The following is a 21,486-nucleotide window of genomic DNA, read 5'->3' as shown; positions in this document are numbered from 1 at the left end:
CCTCCCTTTGTCTCTGTCTACAGCTGTGGCCCCTACACTTCCTAGTCTACGTTCAGAAGTCTTCAAACCGTGTGTGGAAGACAAGGATCTGGCCTTTTGTCTAAATGAGGGAGAGTGCTCCATCATTGAAACTGTAGCTGGGGTTCACAGACACTGCAGGTGAGTGTTGACCCTTGTGTTTGTATTGGAGGCATGTGGTTTCCTTCGCAGCACTGACGTTTTGTCTTTTTGCCCTTCCCCTTCGAAGCATTAACCTTGGGGTCATTTTCATTTAAACTCCTATATTTCCTTCTCCTAACTTCCAAACTGTGTTCTTAGGGTGATGAAACATGTAAAATGAGTTGTGCAAATTCACCTAAAATGCACTACAGAGCCGTAATCACCCCAAACCACTAACTGAGGGATCAGAGATGCTTTGGCTGCATTAGATGCTGCTGATTCTCTGATCCGCACAACCAAACTACACAAATGGCAAAAAAGGTTTCCATGCAAATTCAACTAGGATGCAAATAAGTGCAGGTGTGATGTAACTTTATCTGGCAAAACCTTTAATAGCAATCGGGTAAAATAGTCTTATCCTTGTGTATTAACCTTGGCATAAATGTCTGATATGGCCTCTTTGGCATGAGGTACATTTTAATGGTAGGTGTATGAAGAAGCACTTGTGAGATCCTTTGATCTTGCTTGAAAGCAACTTTCCTTTTTGTTTTACTCACAAAGTCGCTCACACTGTGACTCTCCAAAACCACAAATAAATGTCACTCGTGTAAATCTACTTTTGCTGACATTTCGTGTGATGTGGCAGACATAGCTAAAATGCTCTCAATTAACTAGATTAAATTTGCTGAAACAAATCCAATCCCTGACTATTTTTTATTGCCTTTGACGATGTTTGCTTAAATTGGCAAGCCTTAACTGTTTATCTGCACAATGAGTTTATATAGTACTCAGTACAACAGTGCAAACAAAGTACCTTACGGGAGGGCTATTCAATATGTTCTGTTAGCTATAATAATGCTAAAGTGGTGCTAATTACTTTTTGTACTAGTAAAACCACACATATGACATACTGTGTTAGAGGCTGACAGTATTTGCCTTTAAATCATATGTGACTTTATGAACATATTGGATTTCAGCATGCACTGCATTCAATGCATAAGGCCCAATGCAATGCACTAGCCACACAACTCTGTTATATCACTCTAATGTATCACTTTAAAAATATATCTCTTTAAAAATACATGATAAGAAATTTTCTCTGAGGGAAGAGTTGTGCTGGATGGTGCTGAATTTGAAAAAACAGCTCATTAGTGCACCTACAGTACCTGGAATTAAAGGTCTTAAATCTTAATGTAAAAAGTGTATCATAAATGACACATGAGCATGAGTCAGGTTTCTTAGAAAAATAAAGGTTGAGCTAAAGAAAGTTAAAAATAGTTGGGAAATTGTGCATCTAATTAACACTGCCCTTTGGTTTTGACACAGAGGAAAAAGTTTTTTCGCACTATGTCATTTGCATCACATAAAATAATACAGTTCAAGTAGTGATCTTCTCAACACTTGGATATTTTATAATCCTAATGATATATAATTTTACTGAAGGGAGCCAGCTAAGACTCTGGGAATGTTAAAATGATAGGAGTCAGTATGTGTTTTATGCCGTATTTGGACGACACAGCACAACAATTTTGAATGTGCCACCTGTGCGACAGCAACATCAAGAAACCCTGAAGACTCAGAGCAACTACCCTCTGGGCTATAATTAGGGATAGTTGAATGACTGCATACAAGACTAAGGAAAGACTGGAGGGCCTAACCTAGAGGCACTGTCTGCCAGTTCTCTTGAGCTGAGTGCCTGTTGTGTGAAAGAATGATTATGGGTTTGCGAGTACTTTTATTGAAAAGGTTGTTTCTTTTGCCTGAGGGAAGTCCAGGTAGTAGGTCTGAAAAAATATTATCATTTCACTCTCTAGAAATCACTGCTATGTTAATGTCGGCATTTATGTGGTGGAACTCGATCATTTTAAAGACAACTCGCAATAAGTAATTCGAAAACAGCAAAACTGAACATGCTGTTGTCGTTAAAGCTGCTTTAAAACATTTCCGACCACAAGGGGGCAGAAAATCCCCAAGACTAGACAAAGCAAAAGCCCTTTTGCATTTTGTGGGAGCCCAAAATAGTTAGTAAGTAGTTAGCAATAATTAAAATGAACTCATCAGAATGTGATCAGAATGTGAATTTCAGGACACTTGAGTTACAATAATATTTGCTGTCATTTCCTGTTATTACATTGAAGCTTTGTCCATTAGTGTTGCAAAGTAAATATGCCACCTTAATCCGGTTTCTAACTACTGTACCTCGTGCTTGGAAACAGTGGCATGAGGTGCAAGGGGTGCTCATAAAGCTGCATTCTGCAATCTCACCTTTAGATGCCGCTAAATATTTCACATTTCATGTATTCTAGCTTTAAAGTGAAAAGTTGTTACTGGAAGAAATGTAGAGCACGTAGTTTACACTCGGGTTTAGAATATGGCATATACTGCTGTAGATCAGTCATACCTCCAAGCAATGCCAGTTCAGTGTTGTCATGGCAGTGACTGCTGAGCTCTTCACTCTGTAGTACAGAAAAATAAAGGCTTAACAATTGCTCCCTCTTTGACGTCATCTTCTCCTTGAGGCCACAGTGCAAAGAGCATAATAGATTGTTGGATGTTTTCCAACATGAAACAAGTAAAGATGTCAGAACAATCTTTGAACACTTAAATCACTGGATGACAACAGTTTTAAACTTGGGAATCAGTTTATTTTGTTATGATACATTTCCTTCGCTCTCCTCCTCCTTTCTTCCCTCCCACCCCCCCCCCTTTCTGCCGGATGTTCATGTTTGCCAATGCTAATAAGGCTCCCAAAATAAACATGCAAATGTGAGTTTAAGACCTAGTTCCACATCACTGCTGTGGCTTCTTATACACTAAATGCGATAAATGTACCGGCACTCAAAGGTTTTATGGTATGTGGCGTTCAGTATATGATGACGTAGTCAAATATAGAATAAGCTCTGTATAGAAAACTAGAAATTACATCACATTTTAAACCAACTGGCTACTTCAGTGACTTCCCCGGATCCTTTGATAAGTTGAAAATGGCGGATAGTGCCATCAGTGTAGTATCAATGCGATGTCTAGTTACTTCATAGAAATCTAAAAATAAAGAACTTGTGTTTGAACATCAGTTGAATGCAAATTGAAGAAGAGTCTCTAATCTTAATAGTATCCTGGCAGATTTGTAATAAATATTTCTTCAGCAGATGGAGGAACATGATTTTGACTTACACTTTTGACTATAAGAGGATAACATGCTTTTTTTTCCAGCCCTGAGTTGTCAGAGTCACTGAGCACACAAAAGCAGAATGCATATATTCTATAAAAATATAAAGAGCCAAAGGTGGAGGAATACATTAACAGGAGGTGTAGTAGAGCTGGCCGTCATACCCAATCATGTCACCTGCTTTTTTTATTCCTGTGTTCAGCACCACAGTACTCACAGACAGTTTTGTGATATCTGGAATAAAACCACCACTAAAGCTTCTCCCGAAGGGTAAAGTATGTCCTTGTGCCAGAGGTAGAGAATCGCCACAGGCGAATATACAACTCTCTAAATTAAATTAACATGGGAAGAGATAACACATGTTCCTGTGATCCAATAAAAAAAATGTCTAGTGTAAGAATCTGGTGTTAGTACGAGAGGAGACAAATACAACCTGTGAGAGACTATTGGGACACTTTGGCTGTGCCAGTGCAGCACGGACCTGTCATTGCCTGACAGCGCCATAGAGGATACAGCTACCTCCACAACAATCACTCCGTGCATAATGGTGCATAGTGACGGTTCTAGGTTGAATAGGAATCAAAACATACAGCCACGAGTGGATTTACTTATGATGAAAATGATTTAAAATATTTTTCCCCAGCTGAGGGAACCAAGCTAAAACAAATTGTCCAGCATATCATATGGTACAAGTGCCAGTAATGGATACCACTATATTGCTATTGAAACACCCCGTGTTGTTCCTTTTCTTCCACTGAAGCACAATCAAGTTCATGTTAAATCAAAAAAATATCAAATATGGGCTCTGTGTGTTTTTCATTTTGAAGCTGACAAGTTACATGAGGTGTTAATTCAAAGTTAATTTGTGGTACAAAGAATAATGTATTTCTAAGATGTGTTTGAGGTCTGTGAATTATAGGAAGACAGGACGTTTCCCGGAGGAACCTTATGGCCTCTGATATATTGGAAATATTGGTGTTGTAATTGATCATACTGCATGGATGCCCTTCATTCAACTTAGCCATTATTGATGATACGCCCCAGTCCGTGACGTTCCTTCTGCATTTTTCAATAAAATATTTTTTTTGCAGGCCCTAGTTAAAAAAATATTGCACCTGTTCAGTGATGCAGGTATTTGACTTTGATGTGAGGGCTCAGCAGCATCAGTGTGATATGTGCTCTGCAAACCAAAAGCGTGCAGTTAGCAGCATTTGTAGGGTGTTGTAGAATACATGAGTCCACCGCAGCTCGGGCCACCACCCTGCAACATTGTGTTGCATTTTGGTGATGGACATCACATTCAAGCTGTACATGGGCTCCTCCGCCTGGAAATACAGCAAAGATGTGAATTCTTGATTGTTCAAAAAGAAAATTGTTTCTTTCTGTGTACACAATAACACCCACTTATCTAAAGTGCAGACTTATCCTATAAGTATTCTTGCTGCAGCAACATCATCCCATGCTGCAAAATCATTTTTCTTGGCATGAATGGGGAAACAGTTCTGTTACAAAAATCAGTAGGACAAATGTTCTCCCTTCACCGAAAATACTTGCGCCCTTTCAACAGAATGTTTCCTAACTTGTACGGGCATTGTATCAACAACACATTACACATTAGGCTCTGTTGTGTCGCACTGATGATGCAAAGCTGCTGCAAGTTAGCTTTACAGTTGAAACAGCTTGATGCTGTCACCTTGCCAAAGATAGACATGAAGAGAAAATACACGAATTAGACTTGGATTGTGTGTATGGGCTGTTTACATGCATGGTAATCCATTATTATGGGTTTTGAATATTTTTTATTATGATTGAAATGTGAAACGACAGTAATATAATACACATGCACATTACAATTCCATACATAAGTTGAGAAGGGGGCTACATAAGAACAAAACAGAAAGCATGGTTTTAATGTATACAGTAATATAGTAGGTTTAAATCCGTATGATGGTTGTTTATTTTGATAAAATTGAACATTTTAGCGTTGCCATCGTGGCATTAATTATACGTTTATTTCACTCAAAGCAAATGGAATTGCCCTGCCTTGCCGGAAAGAGATTGCTTACTGCCTTTAATGATGGTGATCATAGAAGAGAAAGTCAGACTTGCCCGGTGGTTTCTTTTATTGCGTCTCTAAATATCCGTACATATTTAATGGTTTTGCTTTTATTCTGCTCAGCGTGGAGGATGAAATCGCTATCCTCTGTGTGTGTCTGTGTGCATGTGTGCGCATAAAAAGCTTGGCAAAGCTCAAGGTACCTTGTGTCTACTATTACCATGGTAACTTCTTCCCTCATTAGTATGAGGCCAAAAGCAGAAAAGAAAACGCTTGTTGACTCACTTCTATTGAATTACATTTAAATGCTCTATAATCACTTATTCTTTGCCTTATATTTCGTATATTGATTTGGATTGATCAGACATTAGAATAATTGCCACCTAATAATATGAATAACTGCTGTTGTGAATAATTCATGACAAAATTTGCAGACTTGATTGCTCCATCCAAAGCTTATGCTGACATAGACATCTAGCAAGTCGTTAGATCATATTTAAATGACATTGATTTGTGATGACGTCTGTGTTCCTTCACAACACATCTGTGGAGATGAATAACTAGCCAAACCACTATTTCATAAGCAAAGTACTGCGGATGCCTTAGGGGACATGTTCATCTGCCCTGATGTGGAAGTATATGAAATTTTATAAAAGGAATGAAAGAAATAAAAAATAAAAAAACTCTGCTATGCTCTGGTCCTCCTGAGGAAACAAGCGATTTCTTTTGGTAGTTTGCTGAAGGATTAAGCTTAAGGATAGGCTGAGATTCCCTGTGTGTGTTTGTCTTTGTCTCTGTGAGCCTTCTTTTTCTCCAGGACTCTGGAGACGTTGACAGCAGCATTAACACAATCTGATATGACAAAATGAATCATATAAATGAAGACCACGGCCTCTTTAACTTCCCCTTCTTGTTTTTTCTTCCTCTCGTCTTCGTTTTTCTACGGGGAGCCAGTTCAGCGATTAAATTGTCACTGCACCGTCAGACCTTGACAGGCTGCACTAATCCACGATGCTGTCGCTCCTCTGCTGATCCATCCTGCTAGGGAGGACGTTCTCCAGGCTTAAAGCCAATGGGCCATGTCCCACACTACACCACCCAGCTGCTTTATGAAAGCAACACAATTATAAACGTTGTAGCAGACTTACCTGTTGGCAACATCTTGCCTTGGAGCTGAGGACAGTGAGTTTCTGACTAAAGTTAATTAATTGAAAGAAAACGTAGGTTCCTCTGAGGTCAAATTGTTGCAGTGTATCTCCTCTTTTCCTGACCAGCATCAAGAAAACGCTTTAAATATTTAATTTTCTCGTGGTTTGAGTGATTTTTTTTCTTCACTGTTACACTTGCACCTGCAAGTTCAACATTACATGCACTGTACTTATACATGCAGGCTATATAGTATGCACATCACTGATTCCCCCATATATGCTTTCATGCAGTTTCTTTCAGCATTAAATTTTACATCCTGCAGGCCCATCACAGATGAAAGACTCCAAGTCCATATTCAGCTAACAAAGGCTGCTTTGTTTTTTTTTTCAAGCTACACGACCTAATGAGTATGGAACAGGCATGCTGTCATGAAAATCCACCAAGCCTACAGACAATTAAAGCTTCACATGTTTTACTGATTTACATACAGTATCCAGCCTGATTAAACTGTTGAAAGTCAACCTGAGTCAACTTTTTACTAAGAAATTGACACATACTGTACATATAGGGCTAGTTCCAACTAATGCTGGGCTGATCATTTGATTGGTGTAATATTTGTGTGGGCCGGCACTAAAATAGTTCATTATCTTATTTCAATTTCAGTGGGCACACCGGCAATCAACCAGAGAGCTCATACGTTGTTAGCAGTTGCAACATTCTTAATTTGAACACTTGATTAAAAGCACAGAATAACTTATAGGGTGCACCGGTATCATTCAACTACATAATGTACATGCCTCACGTCATTCTTTTTAGTCAGTTTAGCGTGATTTGTTTGGTCCTTTATTTCCTCCTGTGTTACTCTCCAACCAAAGCTTCAGCTTCAAGTGAGACATCGTGCTCTTTTCAGGCCTTACACGAACTTAATTACCATTCACATACCCCCATTTCAGATATTTTCAGCTATGCTTGGAAAAGCATTTCAGCATTCACAGTGCATTTTATTAGAAAAATGCTTTTTCTAGTTCCTCATTTACACATTTCCTGCGACAACTGTGCACAGTCACTAGAGGATCACAAACAAAAATGACAGCATCTCTCTCCACTTTCTCTTCACCATATCAAATGCACTTTCAACATTCGATAAAGTAATGACAGTGAGTGTTCGAATGTAACCACCACAAGCAGGCTGCAATGGATTTGAATGCAGCAGCACAGCCACAGTTAGTTGCCTGCAGCACTTTACTTGTCATTTCGTTCTGAGCTCAGCTAGTGAAGGAGAGCAGCTGTTTCTCATTACTGATGTTTAGACTAAATGATTTTCAACAGTGGCCTCAGAGACCATATAAAGTCACAAGAACGAGTAATGCCATTGTTTGCAATTTCCTGTTTTTCTGCATACATAGAAAACACAATATTTTTAAGTTCATAAAACACAAACTAGCCATGGTCTTAGATGGCTGTATTGGACTTACACATTGATAACACATAGTGATGGTGGTAAGTTTTTTGTTAACAGGGAGATAATGGAGGAGATGTTGTATCGTAAAATCTCTCAGATCAGGTGTAGTAAGATCTTAAAAAACAATGTTCATCTGTGGTAAGGACTGTCATCTGTACTCCACCAGAGGGTGTGCCACTGATTTCATTACAGGTAGAGAACTCACGGGAGAATTTAGCCCCTTTTAATCATGCTGTAGAATGTTTTGGTTGCTGGCAAGGACATCCTAATTAATGCGAGGCATCGATATTCCCACGTGTGTCTTTACAGATATCATATAAAGCAAAAGTCTGTTTACTGTACTGTATCACTGTGGAATCAAAGATTACTCATTTAGCCTCTTTCTACAATATTGCTAAACTTCACCAATATGTTTTCCGCATTTCTCCTTTTTCTTGTAGTGAAGTACAATATACCTCAGGCCGCCTTTGCAGCATCTTTACGGGCTTTAACTGAGCTGCAGCTTGTACATTTTATCCACAGTAGGGTGTCAAATAAGATAAACAGATCAGTTAGTCAAGAAACATAAGGCAGAGGATTGAACAAAATCAGAAAAGAAGGGATCATTTGCACAAGCAATGGAAAATGTGAGAGAGAAAAATAGAAGCAATAGGTGCATTTGGTGGTGTTTAACTGAGGTGATATTTCATCATCAATGATCTGACGTGATTCTTTATTTTTCCTGATATCTTCATTCTACTTGGCGTGTTTTCACTAGAGGGTTCGCTTTAGTGCTGGACGGGGAGGACTGTCCATGTTTATTGATAGAACCTCGGCTGAAGTGAATTTGAATTTAATTAAGTAAAGTAGCAAATGAAAGTAGACAGAAAGAAGGAGGAAGAAATCCCATTGTTCCCGCTCAAACTGTCTCAGGCTGAGATCAATTATCAAGCAACAGACTATTTTAATCTATGTTCTCGGAAAGACAACCAGCAAACTGGGGAGAAACATTCATTTGTCGATATAGTTATACGTTGACTAACAGAGCTTGGAAAGTACAGTCAGAAACACTAAAGCTAATTTGAACTCATCTCTAAACAAGACATTATGGTGTTTCTTCCTGTTTTTTTTTGTTTGTTTGTTTTTTAACTGGGAAGTTATATTATATTTCTAAATTAAAGCAAGGTCAAAGACTGTTGAAATATTTACAAAGAAAAAAAAACCTTCAGCCGATCAGCACTAATCATAGTTCTTGGAAATAATGATAGCCTATAAATCCTGATTTAACTAATTAAATGATAGCATGACCTGCTGATTCTTAAGTAATATATTAAGAAAAATTACAAGTAATAGCATTAGATGTTATGTAAAGAAACATACTTTTCAAGAGAACATTATGATATACCATAGTACTACTGCACCACCCTGTACGTACTGTCTGGATGTAGCACTGGATTGACTGGAGCACCACCCTTTTTATGCACTTTTATTAAAAGCATTATTAAAAGATTCATCTTTGCACGCAGTCTGAGGCTAAGTCATGTTATGTATATGCAAATCTCAGTTCAGTGACTCTGATGTAGGCCAGGGGAGTAAAAAAAAGCAGGTTTCTCATGTCTAGCCTGAGACTTTAATTTTCCCATCTAGAATGACAACTGTTAGCAGTTAGCGGATTTTATCAGCTGCGGCTGGCGACCAAATGAAAGTACCATTAACTTTGTGAATGGGTTGAAAGGCTGTCTCATCACAGCACTGTGTCCCAGAAATGATGTTTATACTGTATGTAACTCAACAGCAGGTACTTGATTGTGCCTAGATTACATTTTCTGTGAATGTAATGAAGATATATATTTAAACTTATCTATCTGATAAGTCACAAATATGTGCTATTGAAAGTTGCTATATAAAGTATTAACCCCTCCTTGGAAGATTTCACTGTTTATTTTTTACAGTATTTCATCATGGTTGATTTAATTTGGCTTGTAAAAAATACTTCACTGTCAAAGTGTACTTTAATTTAATAAAAAATACAAAACACATGACTTTTGCAAATTGATATTGTAATCGAATTGGAAAAACAAACTTTTAGTTCAGTTTATGTAAAATGTATAAAGCTCAGACTGTGAAGGCAGACATGTATATTTGACATTGGCCCATTAACGGCGAAAAGAGGAACCCCACCTTCAAAGTGCTCAGTGATTTCAATTTTACTTGATGCGAGGAGACGGCTTGTTACCTGTTACCAATGATCTCTCATGAAGGAACATCGTGGCTAATGCCCCGCGCTTTGCCTGACCTCTGCACAGCCTTTGGCATGGTAAATAATGAACTGAGGAATTGCCTTGGCATCTCTGGGACAGCCCCAGACTGTTTATCTGTCAGTATGTTTTTGGTTTGTATTGGTGATTGTGTTACTTCTGCTTAATTTAGTATGTGCGGTGAGCCACGACGTTTCTCTCATTGCTCTGGAAATGCTGCAGTATTTTTCCAATGAGTGTCTCCCAAATTTCCTTGAGCTAAATGCAGGAAGACATTGAACTCCTTGTCACCGGGTCTCATGTCATGTCATCTGAACACCACAACGTCTCGGGGTCTTTTAACTCTGCAAAATGCAACGTGTACAGTGCATCTGAGAATTGAGGAATTTAATTTGCCATGAGCTAGTTCCATCAATGTAGTAACTGAGGAGCAATGCAGATTCATATCAGTCTATTTTGTGTTGACACTTTAGCATCATTAAAATACTTACTTTACAATTACTTGCTATCCTGAGAAATAACACAGAGGTAAAGACGTTAATATGAAAATCTCCAGAATACGAGTTATATTTGTCATTAGCAAACCACAAGGAAACACGTTTCTGCTGTTTTTAGCTGATGCCACAGAACGTCTTTGATAAATGTCACCAGACGCTGCTGTATTCTCTTTTTGTCTGCACTCGAGAACTTCTTTTCAGTTGAGGAAGCTGTCTAAACTTGTGACAAGGAATCAAGCAATGTTGTCAAAGTCTGCATTTTCCAAACAGTTCAGTTGATAGAACATTTTAGAGGAAAGCATGACAGTGATTACATGTTTTGAAATGCCTTTGGGTTTTGGGATATTGATGGCATTGAAGCTTTGTTGATATTTTTGCAAATGTGCCAGTCTCCTGCTTGTCACTGCTGGTTCTATTAATCTCAGTAGAACTCAGTTTATGAAAGGTCCTGCCATCTCTAATTAGATGTTGTCATTGTCTCGAAAACTAAAGCTTGTATAATATTATGATATTTCAAGAAATGGCGTTGCAAAGTGGCGGGTCTTTTACACATCCCCATTTTATTCATACTTGTCTCCACTGCTAAGGTCAAATTCAAGAACCAGCGTTGCATTTACATTATCAAAAACTGTTTATTTTACTGTTAAAGGACTAACACTGGCCTGCTGAATGCAGTTTAAACATAAAAAAGGATGCCTTCAGTGCTCAATTGCACTGTAAAGTCACACCACAGTGCTTTCTCTAACACACACACACACACACACACACACACATATTACAGTATTTTAAAAGCCATCTTCTTAACACAATCAAATCCAGTCTTTTGAGTGATGGTTCATAATGATATTCAAAATACAACTAAAACCAAAACACCAAAAATACCCAATGTAGTCACTTCACTTCTACCAGGCATTCTTCTTCAGTTACGTGTTGTTAAAACCACCTGAAAAGCTTTAGAGATTTTCATTGTTGAGTAAAGTTTTCTTTTCTTTTTCTTTTTTTTTTGCGTATTATTTGCTGTCATGTGTGGCGCTCAAAACAAAAGCACGTCATACATTTCAATAGGCTCTGTCGCAAGAAGGTTCAACCTTCTGAACGATGTCCCGAGCTTGCTAAATCGCTGCCTGTGTGAGAGACCAGAGACCTGGCAAAGGCTACGACAGAGAGAAAGAGAGAGGGAGAGAGAGAGAGAAAGAGAGAGGGGAAGATTAGAGTGTCTTAACAAGGAAAGCCTTTCAAGTTTGTAGGTTTGAAGTGTTAATGACATGCAAATGTGTGCAAATGAGTGTGCACCCACCCTTTAAAAAACTCCCGCTGAACACTTGAAGCTGAGCGAAATTCGGAGCTTGTGTTTGTCTATAAATAGTGAAAGTTTGGGGAAGTTCGAGTGTTTCTGACTGTGTTAGCAGTAGCCCACATCACAGTGAAACTCTTAACAGGACTGTAAAGCGCTCTACAGGAATGTGTGTGGAGCAATACTCCTTTTCATTCACTTGTCAAGAAGCAAGTCTCACTTTCTAGATTAATGTCAGAATGGGGGAAAATGTACAGTGTGTGTGTGATCGACATGTCAGCGCTGCATGTCACTGTGAAGAATTCATGTATAAACACATTTATGGATCAAGTTAATAGTAACTTGCCATCAGAAATATATTTGATGTAAAATTATAGTTACAGTGACAATCTGTCTACAAAACACTGACTGTGCAGTTAAACTTGGAGGAGAGAGACAGTTTTACTACATATGACAAGACAAATAAAGGGATGAATGAACCGATCAATGATCCAATTACCTTAGCTGACACACAAATCCATAGACAGCGTGGAGAAAGATGGCGAAGTAATCTATTTCGCAGCAGTTAACGACTTTAATGAAAGTTTACTCGTGAAACCAAACAATTAGCAACTGCGTGTCAAAAACGAGAGATGAGATGAGTAATGGTTCCCAAGCAGGGGGACGCAGAGTCGAAGCACGGGGAGAGCGCGTAACGTCACGGAAGATTGAGAACAGCAGTCGCGTTGAATTGTGGGGGCCACAGGAGAAAAGTTTTAAAGCCCTTTGACATTTTCAAAATGAATCACATCACAGGATTCACAGATTTTATTTTTATTTTTTTGGCTCACTCCCTTACACGCTACATGATTAGGAGCAACAGTGGAACACTTGGAACAATGCTGCAGATGCCCTCCTCCTGACTCACCGCGACGTCAAGACCTCTGATCTCACAGCAGCCTGCGTGATCACATAGGCGTCAATGTGCGTGTTGATGTAGCGCGAATAAATATGCAGCAGTAAATGTTAAACTTTTAAAGAGAGAGAGACTTCGCCATGGCAGGTGAGCAACATTGATCTCCTTTAAAGGACTCATGGAGCGGATATGCAACAGTTCCCGCGTTATCAGGGCGGCTCAGAGCAGTTCACAACTCAATTAGAGCGATTAAGATGGATGGATAAATCTGTAAAGCCTTTACACTACCAGATAATCTGTCCTAACTGTCACTCCCAATCATGCCTCTAATGGGGACTTCACATTTGATCGTTGGGATGGATATATCTGGTAGACATTGGTACAATAAGTCTTTTAGTGAATGCCCAGCTGTTGTCAACAGTTTGATGGCGGCGCACTTCTGCAACTGAAATCCTAGCGCCGAGGAGACAAAAGCAGCACCTGCAGTGTGAAATGCCTTGGCAGCAGCAAGAAGTAGCTGCCTTGAAACTTAGCTGCTCGTAATCTAACAAGTTGGCCTGTGAAATGAATTCAAACATGTCCTTCTGCAATTGAACAATGACTCAATACATACATGGCAACACTGGCAGGTCTCTTCAGAAACCATTTCTTTTATATTTTAAGTGGCTCAGGGAAACTTTCCTCATTAATCCTCACTGCACTACTTCATGTAGTCTTCATACACTGCAAAATATATACACTTATATGTATTTGACATATAACATACTTTACATTCACAATGCTTATACAGTATGTCAGGTTCATGTAAGGTGACCTAACAATCCAACTGCTACATATTCATGTGTAAGTTAAAGCCCCCAATAAAACCAAAAGTACGCTTTTCATGAATTAGTGACGATGCTGTCCATCTTGTCTATCACCAAGACGTGTTTGAATTTCCACGGGCTCCTGGTTTGATTTGGGTGATTGCTGTACATCAGTTCTATGTATATTTTGGAAAAGTACCACTGCTACTATTAAAAATCTCATCAGCAGCACTGAAGTGTGAAAAATGACAGACTCATTTTCAATCTTGAACTCGCTCACTTTCTCAATCACCTCTGTGAATCTGCCTCAGACAGCTGAGTGGTAGTGGCAGTTGTAGACGGAGGCAGCTGTAATGAAGGTAACAAATTACCTGCTATTTTGACCAGGGCTCTGCATTTCTTGTTTTTTTTTTTTTTTTTACTAAGTGTAGCCTTTGATGCTGTTTGTCTCGGTACCCTTCAGCTTCTTGACATATCCCCTACTGTACTCAGGTGGTTTTGCTAATAGCAGACTAATACATTACTTTTAGATATGGTCTCCTAACAGGATTGCCCCAAAGGTTGACAGTTTGCCAACTGCACAGAGGCATTATCCAAAAGATATACATTCCTTTAAATTAGGTCTGGAGTCTTCTACTTCAGTTGAACAGAATACCAGGAGACTACCTCCTGCAACGCAAAGGCCTCCTCGCACAAATCAGCCCTCCACAAATATGCAGCTGTAATATCTACGCAAAACCAGGAAACACAAACATAATCCAGTCTCTCTTAGTCTCTCTTGACTGACTTTCTGCAAATGCACATATCGATTATGGCCTTGTAGGATTACTCGTGCCTGCATTCGAAAGAGAAAACAGCTCGGGAACAGAAACCTCTGACAATAGGAACCCCTCTATGTGGACAAGCTTCGCACCATTGTTAGGGAACCAGACGCTGTCTCAGTATTTAAGTCCAGACTCCATTTATTCAGCACAGCATACTACCCACCTTAACTCCCACCTTGTCAGCCAGTCTCTTTTATCTACTGCCATGCAGTGTATCTTTCACTTCCCTCTACAGATGGTCCCAGTATTGCACAGTGCAGTGCACACACATAGTTACCATGGTTATAAGCAGAGAAACTTGTTCTGGCCCAATTTGTTGGAGCTTGTTATACATTTGTTCTAGCTTTTTTTTTTTTATGCACATGCAACAGTCATGTTTGTGTCTTAAAACACAGCTATGAGACAGATAGGAGAAATAAATAAGCAGCAACTGCAGATGAAATATTAATAACCCAGATGCCTTCTAAAAGCAACTTAAGCTCTGAAATGAATCTAAATTCTGAGAAAATGTCAAAGTTGGCTTACAGCACGTGATTGGGGAAATAAAAAAAAAATTAAGATGAACTTATCATGATGACAATGTGTGAAAAGCAGTATAACAAAAACAGTGTTAATGAAAAATAAAACCAATATAGGCGAAGAGAGTGATAATAAGTATGAATTTGTACGTGTGATGTAAATATGAACAAGCTAAAATGATGTGAAGGATTAAACACCCATATGGCATAAAGAAAAATGCATATTCAAATTTATTACACTGGGAGAAGTCACTGTCAGAGGAGGGAAACAAATATCCCCAACAAAGAAGACATTAGACTGACATCGGTTATGAGAAGCATAGTGCGTCGGAGAGGAGATGACACAGGAAGCAGCGAGAAGAGGGGAAACAAGAATAAAGTGGGAAATGACTTAACGCTCCTTATCACAAGGTGAGGTGGCGTTGCATCCATGTTAGGCTGTGCGGTGCCTTTCGCTGTATAACATCCTATCAGATGTGTTTCTGTTTAAATTAGCCCGTAGCTTATTTAAACCAAACTAAACATCCTGGTCGTTAAATATTGAGGCCATTGACCTATTGTCAGAAATTTATTTGTTTATAGGCAGTACCATAAATCCCTGTTGGGATGTCTTCAGTAACTAGAATATGAAAAATATTTCTTGGGACAGACAAACTGGCACCAGTTACTCCTGGTGTCCACTGTTCGAGTTGTTTGGCTATGGTTTGGTTCATAGTTACCGTGAGCCACTGACATTCCCTGTAGACTTCTGCTTGGACGGGTGGATGATTTGCTTATCGGGTTTATATAAGCAGCGCTCTCCCCTCTGTCTCTCTCTCTTTCTCTCTAAGGCATTTGACTACCGCGATGAGTTGTTTAGGTTTGAAATGTGATGATAGGAACGCTCCACGTCAGCCTGTCTTTCTTTAGAGGCTCCTTAATTTTAAGTCAATTGGTAAAGTACTGTCCATTTAGAATCAAACTATTGTTAGACAATTACTTTTAATCCCCTATGATGATGGTAAAGATGATTGTATAGATGCTTACTCTTATTCTAGCAGACGTGAAAAACAAAATCATATCTATTCCCAGATAAACTGAATTATTTCTTTCACAGGTCTTTTTATAGGGAGTTCAGCAGCACTGAATGACACGGGGGGGTGGACAGAAGAACACAAACACCTGAAACATACTGTGCAATCTAATGCAACTGCTGTGCAATAAATACCACATTTATGAAGCTTAGTATGTTCAAAGGTTGTGGCTCTTTCTGAGGGGTTGATTAATCTCTGTGTTGATTTCTGAGCCTGCAGTTTGGGATCTTGCTGTAGGGCATAATCAAAAATAACAAGCACTTTACAAAAGTATGCAACACAAAATAAATGAAACATTAAAAGCTTCATGAGCGTGACATTTGTTTCATGGCTATTGCAATGAGTTGTCTTATACACTATAAACACTGCTGTGTCCACCATGTCTTATACATATTAACTTACAATGTGCTACTTAACTGGAAAAATACTGAAGTGGAGTTATCATTTTTAGGCTGCCTAGCATATAGCATAGAGTATGTCGACAGTGTGAAGAGTTGAAAGATGCTAAAATGCTATGAATCACTTATGAGATCTGCAGAGTAAGGTGATAATTAATCATTAAAGTTTATCACTGCATGTGACACCTATGTGTGTGCAGTCATTGCTGCCGTTGTTGAGTTAAAAATATTGATTTGTGCAGCTTTAAATAATTTGCCAAGTCTGCGTGGCTTAAAGATTTTATTTTTAGTAATTGTATGCCAGCTCCTCATCTACAATAGATCATGGGATCATGATTCCATGCAAACCTTTACTGAGGCTCAATATCAGCAGTACTAACTGTAGGCATTTGAAGCCGTTTGAATATGCACATATGTAGTTAGTTAGGTATGTGAGCATATTCAAACAGTCCAAAAGTGATTTATATTATTGTATGAGGGCAACACTGGATACAGCAACAACTGACTGATCAGTAAGGTGCGAATATGAAGTATAATGTTTACATATTACTCTAACTTAAAGCTAAAATGACAGTGCTAAGCTCATGTAATTGCCTGACAATATCAGCTAGATGGAAACGATCTCACCACTGTATATTACTGCAGTGTTGTCTGTGTGGTGTGTGTGTGTGTGTGTGTGTGTGTGACATGAATATTAGAATATTGAATATTGTATGATTAATGAATTCATTTAAATCATGTGAATGAATATTTTATTATTAATAAAATATTTAACACTTTTATGTGTTTCTGTGGAGGAGCATTTAGCTCGAAGCCATATATTGTATAAATGCCTTTACAAATAATGTAGCATCAGTGGTTTATTTCTCCTATAACACAGTGTCAATACTAATGATGAATTGCTACTAATAGTATATGTGTAGTATATGTAATATTATTGATATTGATTAACTTGTAAAGCTTGTAAAAGTTCCATTATTGTGAAGTGTTCCCATAGTAGCACTTCACCTGACTTCAAGGCAGATTGTAATCGGCCTGCCGTCAGAGAGGTACTGATGATAGCAATCAGGAAAAGTGGCAAGACGGTGGATCAGTTTCAGGACCTCATCTGTGGGGGAAGGAGATAGATAATTTAAAGCAAAGTCAGTAAGGTCAGCAGACGAAGTAGTGAAGGAATTGAGGACAGGGCCAGTGGATAGTTAAGAGAAAGCGTTTCGAATATTGTCTAACTTCTTGTCAAGGGAGGTGACACAACCCTCAGAGGGAGGAGAGTGGGGAGGAGAGATATACAGAGAATTATTTGCCGAGGTTAGAAGCACAGAATTGGAATTAGACGCAGAGGGTTGCGGTAGGAGTTGAAATAAATGTCGATAAGCAGGTGAGGAGCAAGTGAAAGTGAGAGAGGTCATCAGACAAGGCAGATTTGAGCCACTTTCTTCCAGCAACCCGAACTCGTGTTCGCTCAATTTGCAAGGCTTCAGACAGCTAAGAGCCAGATGGATTGACAGGGAAGTCTAAAAGAAAGTGAATAGAGAAGGTCAAAGGGGGGTAGAGGGGCAGATAGAAATATGGATTTAGTGTAGTCAGCTCACAGAAAAAGGGTGTCAAGTAGAGGAAGTAACGGTAGGACGGACAAGAAGGGAAGGATAAGGCTGGGAAGCTGCTACTGCTGATTTTGCCAGGTGGTGATAGTTAAACGCGTGATGTATACCGACTGTTAGCTTCTTGTGAGTTAAATGGAGCAAAAATAGACACTATATTGAATATCGGGATGAAAAATAGAACTCTATATCATGTCCGTCCATTTAACACGGCAGAAAATCTGTGTCGAAAGCACTGGAAAAAGATAGAGATAAAGATTTGTGTTATTTCTGCGCTCAAGTATAACAATCAGTGTTTGAGTTTCAAAAGCATCATCTGCAGTGTTACCAAAAAACTGAGACTCTATAAAAAAAAGAGTCTGATTGAAGACTGCAACCAGTTCTTGTCCTAGAATGATGAAATGAAAACATTTCAGTGATTAATGGAATTGCAGTCATGGCAAAATCTGATTGGGGTTAAATAAAACTCAACTTACTGGAACAGCTGGTTTTTCTTAATGATTTAAATATTGATTTAAAAATATGAATTAGCCGAATCTGTCTTCCTCACCCCAATGCTTCATTGACAGACACCCATATAGTATTAAATATTAACATGTGTATTATGCATACCGAACATATGTTCCAATCAGATGTTTTCTCACTGTGAGCTGTTGCAAATATGTCTGACACTTGTGTTAAAGCTCCCTAGCATCCACTGTGACTCTATCCAAGCAGTGACAGCACTAATTCGAACTCATCCATCACTCTATATGATGAAATGCTTGTTAGACAGAAACCCTTTCTGGTAAGAGCTATGCTTCAAGGACTATTGTTTTGGTGTGTTGCGTGAATACTATTCAAATGGGTCTAACCTTTTAATAAGTGGAGATAACCTTAAACAAATTCAAGCTCTTCAAATGATTGAAAATTGAAAATCGGCTTAACACAAGGTTAAAACCTCTAAAACCAACGCAGACCATTTTCAGTACATCTTGTTTGGAATACTTACTTAATTATCCGTTTGCTGCATCTCCAAAAATATCAGTTACAGTATAATCAGAGCTTACTGTAAGAACTGTGATGTCTTTTCATAAACACCTCTACCAGTTGTTAGACCTTTTCTAATGAATCTCCTGACACTCACATGTACATGTTCATGCTGTGTTATGCCGTCAGTAATAGCTCTGTGTTATACTCTGGAGTTAGATGAAGATCAGATCACAATTTATGACAAAATAATGAAGAAAACCATTAAATTCCAGAAGGTTCACATACTTTTTCTTGCCAGTGTATGTTGTTATTTTCCAACGGGGACCGCACAGTCTGTCTGTAAAGACATTTTATTAACATCTTTCCAGCATTCCTGGCAATAACCCTGCTGAGGATGGGCTGTCTTTGGCTTAGGCTTGATGCTTCAGATTTTTTAACGGAAAGCCAAAGTGGTGGTGAGAGGTTTGAAAGATGTGGACGTTTAAAAGCCAGGCGGGGGCTAATGAAAGATGCTATCAGGTTACATCATGGGAAATGGAAGATCTAATGTTTATGGAGCTTGACATAATAGGGGCTCAGCCAGGATGTCTTGCCGCCTGTGTTTTTTTTAGGTTTGACTATTATTTTTTAATACACAGGAACTGGTACATGGTTCTCCCCGCTGCCATAGTCATATGAGAAGTGAGCATGTGATTGCATTTATGTGGGATCGCCAGAGCAATAGAGAGATGATCGCTCAACTGGATAAAGCAGACCTGAGGCATCTTTGCTCAAGGCCGACCTCGTCAACAAGACAGTAAATTTGAAATTTGATTTCCTCTGTCACAATCAATAATTATTACCCCATTATTTCACAAGTGACGTACGTGATTGATGGGTGATAGTAACTGAGGGAAAGACAAAGATGTTTCGCATCGCAGTGTTGTTCAGTACCACCAGGCCTTTGTACTGCACACAACTGTATTAATCCACAGGGAACAGATTACTAATCTAATGGGAAAATCACACATCCTTTGGCAAACAGTGTTATTGCAGGAAGTTACATGCATCCAAAATGTGAAAGGTTAGGAGTAACAAAAAAGGCAATTAGCTTTCTTTAGCTATTTTACAAAAACTCCCCTGAGACATGGTAAACAAACAAAAAGGCCAACTATTTTCCCCAACCAAGCTCTCAGCACATGCATATTTCAGGCTCAAGTGGAAAGCAGCCACTACATCGAGCTTACTGTCTCAGAAGACTGTAAAGAACTCCCCACCACCACCCCAAACTGTGCACTTTACATTTGTTGCTCTCTGTGGTGAAATGCTTTCTTATTGTCATTGTCACAAAGAATCCATAAAAGGTCTCCGTGTTTATGGAGGGGGTAGGAAAAACATAGGAATCCCGTTTGTTAGCCTTCTTGCCTCTGCAGCTCTCGTTTGCTGCTATCAGTCTTCACAGTGATGCACTAGCGAGTTGTAGCCGGTTTATAGTTACTTTATCACCCTCCATTAGCGCCTGTGTCCTGCATTACAGCCATGTCAGTGGCAGATCAATACAATGCAGGGGAGTTTGAATTGGCCGCAGAGAGCTCCTTGATTCTTCCTATAAAATTTGTGTGACATGGAGAGGTTGACACCATTCACTATTCAATATTTCAGACCATAAAATGAGCAACCAAACAATAACATCAGTATGCCACTTGCTGACGCTTGTGGCCCACTCTATTGTTTTTTTTTAGCCGTTCGGGCTACAGGGACTTGTCATTCATATTTGAGTTTGGATTACTGATTCTAGAGATAAGATATTATGAGTTTGCATTATAAATTATGTACACAATCGGCCTACAAATGACTGTTACGGTTGCAGATAAGGTTGTACGCTTTTATGTCTGCACCCCCTGTTCTACCTACCAATGTCTTCACATATACAGTATCCTACTTGGATCTGCATTGTTCCTGGGGTGAAGCAGACACTATGCAATTCCAACACTTCCAGCTTCTCCACATTCATTTCTGGTATTGGCAGTGCAGTAAAACTGCAAAGAAAATCAGATTTTTATGAGTGTAGTTTTGTCAATGAATGTACCCTGGCGTGACTGTGAGAGAAAAGTCATATTGAGAACAACCACAGGGTAACCACAGCCCTGTGAAAACACTTCCAGTCATCCTAATTATCCTCATCCTGTGTGAGGTTATTCAGCAGTGTTTTCTTCTCTGTGCGTGAAACTCTGGAATTGAGGTTAGGCTCACTTAAGTCTGACCTGGGTTAAACTTATTGAAAAATTTGTGCCAGTTTGCTTAAAGAAGACATATCACAGCCTGGCTTTTCCCGTCCTGTCAAGATGAGGGGTACTGCAGGGGTTGTCGTTTCATTGAATTTAGGACAGGAAGGGA

At 39.0% G+C, this 21,486-nt stretch overlaps 1 protein-coding gene across 1 annotated transcript in view; it reads left to right on the top strand.

Moving 5' to 3' along the window:
- The window catches only part of nrg3b (neuregulin 3b), a 149,551-nt gene that overhangs the window by 77,193 nt on the left and 50,872 nt on the right, over positions 1-21,486 (top strand). The window contains exon 2 of the mRNA XM_026350842.1: positions 24-159. Coding sequence (XP_026206627.1) covers positions 24-159 — 136 coding nt within the window. The remainder of the gene's footprint in view (positions 1-23; positions 160-21,486) is intronic.

Source organism: Anabas testudineus, chromosome 19 (genome assembly GCF_900324465.2).
Source record: "Anabas testudineus chromosome 19, fAnaTes1.2, whole genome shotgun sequence".
Lineage (NCBI taxonomy): Eukaryota > Metazoa > Chordata > Actinopteri > Anabantiformes > Anabantidae > Anabas > Anabas testudineus.
Note: the sequence above shows the minus strand (reverse complement) of the source record. Positions and strands in the feature narration are given on the sequence as shown.